Source organism: Zea mays, unplaced genomic scaffold (genome assembly GCF_902167145.1).
Source record: "Zea mays cultivar B73 unplaced genomic scaffold, Zm-B73-REFERENCE-NAM-5.0 scaffold_498, whole genome shotgun sequence".
Classification (NCBI taxonomy): Eukaryota; Viridiplantae; Streptophyta; class Magnoliopsida; order Poales; family Poaceae; genus Zea; species Zea mays.
Window position 1 is genome coordinate 41,533 of NW_023367144.1, and position 8,227 is coordinate 49,759.

The 8,227-nt window shown below is 40.3% G+C and overlaps 1 protein-coding gene, 1 long non-coding RNA gene and 1 pseudogene across 2 annotated transcripts; all 3 read left to right on the forward strand.

The window, feature by feature from the left end:
• Positions 1–617: 617 nt before the first annotated feature.
• Positions 618–1,669, forward strand: LOC118475592 (uncharacterized). Its single transcript, XM_035963880.1, has 5 exons — positions 618–683; positions 773–903; positions 997–1,072; positions 1,141–1,439; positions 1,534–1,669. The coding sequence occupies exons 1-5, from the start codon at positions 642–644 to the stop codon at positions 1,667–1,669; spliced, it is 684 nt and encodes a 227-aa protein (XP_035819773.1). The 5' UTR covers positions 618–641.
• A 420-nt stretch (positions 1,670–2,089) lies between these two features.
• On the forward strand, positions 2,090–2,587 carry LOC118475591 (uncharacterized). The gene is made up of 3 exons (XR_004855031.1): positions 2,090–2,241; positions 2,315–2,387; positions 2,482–2,587. It is a non-coding gene; the product is annotated as an uncharacterized lncRNA (long non-coding RNA).
• Positions 2,588–3,202: 615 nt separating this feature from the next.
• On the forward strand, positions 3,203–5,959 carry LOC118475593 (tRNA-specific adenosine deaminase TAD1-like; annotated as a pseudogene).
• The last annotated feature ends 2,268 nt before the right edge of the window (positions 5,960–8,227 follow it).

An 8,227-nucleotide genomic window follows, 5' to 3' on the forward strand; every position in this document is an offset into this window, starting at 1 on the left:
AGAAGATGTTCAGCTTATTGAATACATTAAAACATTACCGGGGAAACAAGTTGTGGTGAACATCGACAGCGCATGGTTAAATAGAAATGATATGGAATGTCTTTTTCATGGTGACATGCAATTGTCTGACAAAGTAAGTACATTTGTATGTCCATATTATATACAGTAATAAAGTATATATATTTATAATTATCATATTATACAGTATGGTATACATATTTAAAGCTAGCATGTATATTTGATCTGTTAATTGTATTCTTTTGGTGTACAGGCCCTCAATGCATATATACACTGTATTAGGGGTGAAGAGCATTTACTTCATAGAGAAGGTGGAAAGGTCTTCTTGGAGAACACAGTCATTTCCAGTCTGCTTAAGCGTGATGGCGACCCTAAGGTGCTCTTAAATTGTAAGGAAGACACAATTGAACAAAGGGTGGACAACTATTTACAGTCTGACATGGTTGACCTAAAACTCATCTCATTTTTAATATATGTAATATGTAATATATTGGTGCACAATACTTACAAATTAATGTTAATGTATGTTCTATGAAGGTGTTCCTTCCAATGAATATAGAAGATTTTCACTGGTACCTGGCAATTCTGAATGCAAAAAAAGTGAGGTACATGTACTCGATTCTATGGGACAACAAATAACGGATCGCCGAGACCTTTATACTACAGTGAGTAATCATTTCTTTTATATTATGATTATTTCATCATTACATTATTTGTTATCTATAATCTTGATATGTTTTATATATACACATAGTTAAAAGGTCTAGAAAGACAGATTAAACTTGCAGCAAAACATAAAGAGCTTTACCAAGGCAAGTGGTCGAACCTTGATGTTGCATCATGGCCAGTTATAGAGAAGATCACAACACAAATGCAAACCGATGGGTAAAATTCATGTGACCACAACTCTACAAAATTGGTTTTATTTATTTTCATATATACATAGAAACTCACCTGATCTGTTAAATTTCATATTAGGGTATCTTGCGGGCTATGGATGATAAACTATATGGAATACTGGACAGGATCCTCCCTATCTGATAACGTAACTCAGGTAGAGGACGTATATTTATTTATAGGAACAATGTTTCTTTGTTTTAATTTATATTTATATACTTGCAGGATGATATAACAATGTTTAGGTTTAAGCTACCTGCAATATTATGGGACTCGAGATTAAACACAAAGAAAGGACATCAAAATCTTGACCACAATGTGGATGAAGATGGAGAGAGTTCAAGTGATGTTCAAATAATCGATACTCCATGTGAGTTATCTAAATCGTCAAATACATCACATCAGATTGAACCATATATATCTCCATATGTTCTGCCTGCTAAAGTAACATCAACAAACACGCAAGAACTGATGTTTGTATTATGCACATATATCATGGGGATAGACAACGACAAATATTTAAAGTAAGTTAATTCTCATTTAATATAGTATATGCATGGTAAATATTCAACACATATGTACTTGATTTAACTATAAAAACAATTGTTCATTTAATAGGAAACATTGGATTCAGAGCACTAAACCTTATCCAATTTCTTTAAGTCTTCAAAAACTTAAAGATATATTGGATGTAAATAAGCCGATGGATACAGATTGTTTTAAACATGGCTGTTCGGATGATCGCATGCAATGATTCCTTGTTCTTGTTGGAAGACAAATACCACTACATGGATCTACAGTTCTGTGTAAGTTCAAGTAATTAGTCTTTATTCATATAAGTGTGTTCATTATATAATTATTTTACTAACAAAAAGTAGTCCATAACTAAATTTGGTCGAGACCCTCGCCTTCATGCAAAGCCAGATATCAACATGTTGGCAAAATTATTAGAATGTTGGCCTGACATGGAGTACGATGTTTCAGATTGCAAACAAGTAAGCTATACTCTTCATCATTTTTGTAATCTTGTTTTTTCTCTTACTTGAAACTATTTTTTAACTTGCAGATTCTATTGCCCTTTTCTTTCTTGGGTCACTTCACCTTATATGTACTTAACATGGACACTAGAAGCATCTATATAATGGAATCCATGCCTATACCATCATGGTTTAAGGGTGATCATCCTAGCATGCATTATATTCATAATATACATTATATTGCCAATAATATGAATGCTGCCATGGAATTGGCCAATCCTACATGGAAAGACGATATTTATATGTGGCGTCGTATAGTACCAACATGGGTTCCAAGAACATTAAACTGGTATTTTTTTTAACCCGAACAACTTATTAATTTTGTCTACATATATGTAACAACGTATTATTTTAATTTGTAGGGATTTATCTGGCTTTCTTGTTATCAACTTTATGCACGATTGGAATGGTATAAGGTTACCCTGCATTTGCACTGTGAGTACCCTATTTGTTCTAATACTTTGTCAATATTGTTCTTCTATAATAGATTATTAATCGTGTTCTATGATATGTAATAATGAATGTGCAGAATGGGAATGACCTGAGGACCAAATTCTTAGTAGAATTATTGAAGTACAAGGACAATGAATCCAAAGACAATATTCCAGAAGAAATACAAGAAATTATTAGGCACATCAGATAGATATGATTTATTTGTAATGATACTCAACTTATTATCCTAATTAATTTTATTGCCTTTTAGGTTCGTAGTATCGTTAGGAACATTTGCCAACATATATTTTAGTTATATGTTGCAAATATGAAGGCAGTTCAAATTTCTGTACTTTCAAAGATGCATTGGTGTTTTAGAAGCTTCAGCTTATCCTACTGTAGTATTGTGCTTAAAAGACTCCTATGGGTTTCCATCTTTTTATTGGAAACGAAGTACCATACTATTGTACTGTACAGTGACTTACAGGTATGGAGGGATAGGGCTCATCGCACCTTCTAGCTTCGTGAGTCAAATGATTTTATAATTATTTCCTTTCTATGCTTCTGTTCTTATTTTGTGCTAAGCTGAAACGGTGCTTGGTTGTAGTGAGCACAAAGCGATCTTTCTAGCTTACTCGAGGTAGCAGGGCAACTGGTGACTGGTGAAACCACAGACTGGTGCCACCAAAGTGGAAGAAATACACTCAAAAGAACCATCCTGTTAGTCTCCTTGTCATAGAGCATTCACCTTTTCTTGCAGGTAACTTGGGCTCGACTTACTGACACGAGCAATAGTCTGATAACGCTACAAGACACCGATGTGCAATGGTCGCCGCTCTCTTTGGGATTATGCAGAGGTCAGAGAAACAAATAGCTATATTTTTCAAAGAAAAGAAAAAAAAATAAGAACAGGTATCCTACTGTTTCCTATTCTCTTATTATGATTTATGATGTTAGGAACAACTAGATAGTGTTGCCGGCAAAGCACCATACTATCACCAAATATTATTGCCCAATTTACTATAAGAACACATAATCTTATTCTTGTAATTTCCTAAATCCTAACGAATAGGAAAAGAGGGCCACCCAACTTACAAAGTCTTTTTTGTTTGCATAGGATTATCTGTAATTCTGAATGAAAATTTGTGTGGCACCGTTGAACAGCTAAAGCTAAGCAGGGAGTGCCTTGCCTGCTCCTTCTCTGTTACAAGCCTACAAGGTAACATAGTTCTACTTTGCACGTTTACCAGATTGTGGGATCTCTGTAGTAATGCCATATTTCTTTTCTAACATTATGCTGAAAACCAGGTAGCAAGGCTCCCGGTGGCAATGGCGGAGTATATGATGGTAATCTCTAAATTGTGATGCGGTAAATTATAAATGTATGCTATTAATGTTAGTCATGACCTTTCTGCTTGTTTTTTTTCTTTGGTTGTAAGAAGGCTTATCTTCTTATCGATTTGGTGACTTTGTGTAGGTGGAGTCATGCCAGTACCACCATCGCAGTCTGATTTGCCAAGAAAACAGCTGAACAGTATGAATGTCGGTATGCTTCTACTGTCTTGATGTTGGTGTTCTACATAACAGTACCTTCAAAGTTTTGAGCTCTAATTTTCATGTACCCTAACTTTTAAGTATGGTAGTGTCTTCCATTCCATGGTCCTTGTCCCGGTAACAATTAGTTTGAGAATTGTTTAGTTTACAAATCAAATGTATTTTAGTTATGATGGTTTCTTGATTTTGTCTGCTGCCCTTATATATTGATAAACAGTAGCATGGAAGTGTGGTGCTCAGTAACCTCTGTGCACTGTCCAGCTAAACTGGAACAGTGGAACTGGACTGCTTACATTGTTTTTTTATGCTTAATGGAGGGTCACATTTTACAACCCCGGTAGGTGTTTGATACGATCCACAAAATTGGTACATGCTGACATTTGTCTCTATTGGTTCTACCAACAGAAATTGAATTCATTGTATTGCCCACATTTTAACAAAACTATATTTCATCCTATTAAATATGTCATATATTTTCTAATATAAGTACACTACTCTGTATATCAGAAATTTGGCTTTGTTCAAAGGAAACCAGGAGCGTGGTGATACACATCGTCCATGAGCTGTTTTGACAAAAATCACCCGCTGGAGCGTTGTAGGAATTCAAGGTAACCATTTCCACTTCTGTTGATAAGACCAGAAACATTTAACATGTGCTATTCATCTTGTAACAGTAGTTAAGATATATGTGTGGAACTTCTGCCTCTATGTCAACATGGAATTTTCTATGCATCCAATTCAACATTGCTATTTTCTTGCATCCTATTACAGTTTTTTTATATTGTGCCCTTTAGTGGTTACAAAGTGTCCAAGTGGGATAAATCCTCTTTCTGTGCATTCCTCAACAGGTGCATTGCTGTCACATATACTGGAACCCTTGTAATTTGTCCACCATTACTATTGGACAATTACCTGATGGTACTCCTGAACGGTTCTCTATTAAAAATAATATCAAGAAGGCCCTGGATGCTCGTCTGTCCTCTCTACACCCACCGAATTGCCACCTCCTTTCAAAATGCAGAAGGTTGGTGTTCCTTTTCTTATGTTCCAGTAACTTCTCCACGATAACAAATCATTTCTATCTTCAGCCAAAGGTTTTGAGGCGCCTGTACCACCAACAGAGTTTCAACAGATTCCTGGAGACGTACGCCTCTTGACATGCGGGTAGTATATATGGTTTGTTCCATGAGCTGATCCTTTTCCCCCCATTTTGTCTCTTTCTTTATGCATCCGTTTATTGTGCCATTCTTTTTTACTGAAGCGTTAGCTTTGTCGTTTTTCTTTTACTAGGTACTCGATTTGTTGGAATAAATCCGGTTTGCATGAAGTTGTCTTAGGTACAACTGGTAGGAAACAAGGAACCTCATCAAAGGCAGCGCACTTACCCTCCACCGAGTCACTGCTCTGCAAGTAAGCGGGTCTTTTCCTTGTGTGAATTTCTTCCATCGCGATTCTGACGCAAAACTGTTGAGAGGACCGTGTGTTGACTGTTGTCCTAGGAAAAGACTACTAGAAGCATTTGTGTCTCTTGAGCATCCTTTGGTGGGGCAACTAAAATGCGAGGAGCTATCTTACCGGGCACTTAAGGTATTTCGTGATCTCTTGGATAAACTGATGTTTAGTACTAAGACATAGCGTTTTTATTCCGCCAGGTTCTTCCTATTGATTTCACCTGCTACCATCCAAGAACCGATTACAAACGTGTCTGATTTTCTGTTCCTGTTGCAGGATACGGCTCATGAATACCATCACGCGCTTGAGCTCCTCAGGAAGGCCCCATTTTTTGGCTGCTGGCGAGCTAAGCCTACATTTGTTGATTCGTTTGCAGTTTCACGGTGATGTCTCGTGAACTGGTGAATGCCATCGCCCTGTTTCTTTTTGTCTGTTGAAAAAACATACTATCTCCGTTCCAAAATATAGTTCTTTCTAGCCATTTTTTCTGTCCATATTAATAAACATATAAATAGTCTAAAATGAATTATATTTTAGGACCGAGGGAGTAGGTCTGATCCAGCTTTGTTCTGTTTGAATTTGTATATGTTGGTGGTCCATGAATGAATCAAACTGAACTTATACGCGCGTGATGCTGTCACTTGATTCGAAGCACTCCCTCCCGGCCTCCCCGCCCCAGGTATCGGTATTACTAGGTAGGTGCCCGTGCGATGCCACGGAACATAAATCTCGATTTGTACATCAGCTATGCTTCCTGTGGAGCAAGAAAGCGAACGCAAGCCAGCTTTTTGTATTAGTGCATTCTGTTCAGTTCTTACTTGATCATCCCGTGTTCTCGTGTGTGCCATGGCCGAGTGCAAGCTCAACACTGGTATTGTTGTCTTGTCTCAAATGAAGTCTGATTCCACAAGTTAACCGGAAATCTTCATGGGTGATAGCTGTGTCAGATTCTTTCGCGCATAGGGCAAGTAATGCAAGTGATAGCTGTGTCAGTTTACCCCATTTTTCTTGGGCATCACTTGTCTCAAATAAAGTCCATTGGAGGTTCGCAATTTATGTTCCGTGGCATCGCACGGGCACCTACCTAGTCTAATCTTAATCTAGCTCCAGCAAAGCCCATATCGCCCTCAAAACTACTTCTGCGATAACAGAGCCTCCACGATCGCCAGTCCTCGCTTCGACGTCTCCTAAATCCTTGTCGAGCCCCATCGCAAGTTCGCAACCGCGTCGTCCACTCGTCCTCATACATTTTGCACTGGTTCATCTACATCGTCGACCCTGCCACCGCTGCGTTGCTCCACGACGCCGGCGAGTCTTTCGTCTCCGACGAGCCCTCCAGTGAGCATTTTTCATCCATTCTACTTTCCCGTTCTTCGTTTCTGTGTTTCCTTCGCCCGTAGCCGCCATGGCACCACAATTTCCCCCTGCATACCGTGCTCCAGCAAGCCACCTGGTTATGAGCCCCTATCCGCGCTACGCGCATCGTGCGAGCCGTCGCGCTTGGTAGCCGCGCTCGGCCTCGGCGAGCCGCCGCCCGCCGTGTAGCCGGCCATGGCGCATAGCTATGCGCCCTCCCCTGCCTACGTGCGCAGCAGCCGCCGTGTCCCTCTGACATGGTCGTGCGTATCACTCCGGCGAGCGCCGTTGCACCCGCCTGATGGACAGTGGCGCTTCCCAGCCCCACCTCGCCGCCACCGTCTGCTGTTGCAGCCGCTTGCCGCGGCCTGCCCGCGCTGCTCTGGCGCGTCGCCAGACCTGGCCACCGGCGTGTTCGTTTCAGCCGGCGCCGCCTCCTCCCCTGTCACCCTGTGTTGTGCTGCCCCATACTGCAACTGCAAGTTGAAGAAAAGAAAACTGTCTCTGCGCTTCCTTCGTTCATGTGACCAGGGAAGGAGAACGGGCCCATCGTGGCCACGTGTCCACATTTGGTTGGCTGCAAGAATGATCGTGGACACACATGGGATGAAAACCGCCCACACCTGACCCTATGATCTTTTGCGACCATGTCCGTGTGGCCGTTCATGTGGCTAGTTTTGGCCAATAAAAATTAGACATGTCGCACAGGTCGTTAAACGTTAATGTATTTTGCATTAAATATCCATTTTATCCCATTCAAATTTCGTTAGATTCGTATTAACGTTATCTACACTTTAAAAATATTGTTTCATCATCTCACATGTTTTAAATAGTTTATTAAATATTTGTTTAACTAACGTTTTAAATTGGTTTTCCAATTGAAACTAATTTATAGTTTTTAATTGGCGCTTTTATAAATAAATGTTAACTTGATTAATACCAATTTAAATATTTTTTTATGTAATACTTGTTTAGTATAAACACGATATATGTTAGTAGTTTACATATGTGTGTCTACCTTGCCGCGTTGTGTATCGCGCTCGCCATCACCGTTGTCGAGTCGCGTCGACGCCTCGCCGAGCCACCACACGGAAGCGTCTGCGAGCCCACATCAGGGGTCATGCGAAGCTCGGCACCGTTCCTCGTCATGCTAGCCAATTGGAGCTTCACCCCGAGGAGAGAAACGCCGCCCTCATCTACCCCCATCACTGTCTACCCCTAGACATCTATCCATAGATGTCTACCCTTGCGCGTAGCCCCGCCATCGCCTCGCTACCGCGTTCGCGTCGTGCGCCGTAGCCAGCGCCCTCATTGCTACATCTGCGCATTTTCGTTTGCTGTTGTGCGCGTCGCGCCCCCTTTCGTAGTGGCGCGCTTTGCCGTGCGTCGTTAATCCACTTCGCTTAGAATCGCTCATATTAATTAATTGATTAATTAATTAACCGACAGCTGTTAGTGTAGTAGATTAACCGAAACTAAAT

Coding starts and splice junctions, on each gene's coding strand:
- LOC118475592 (XM_035963880.1), top strand. CDS start 642: ATGGGACAACAAATAACGGATCGCCGAGACCTTTATACTACA. Junction 904..996: donor ACACAAATGCAAACCGATGG/GTAAAATTCATG, acceptor ATTTCATATTAG/GGTATCTTGCGGGCTATGGA. Junction 1,073..1,140: donor TATCTGATAACGTAACTCAG/GTAGAGGACGTA, acceptor ATATACTTGCAG/GATGATATAACAATGTTTAG.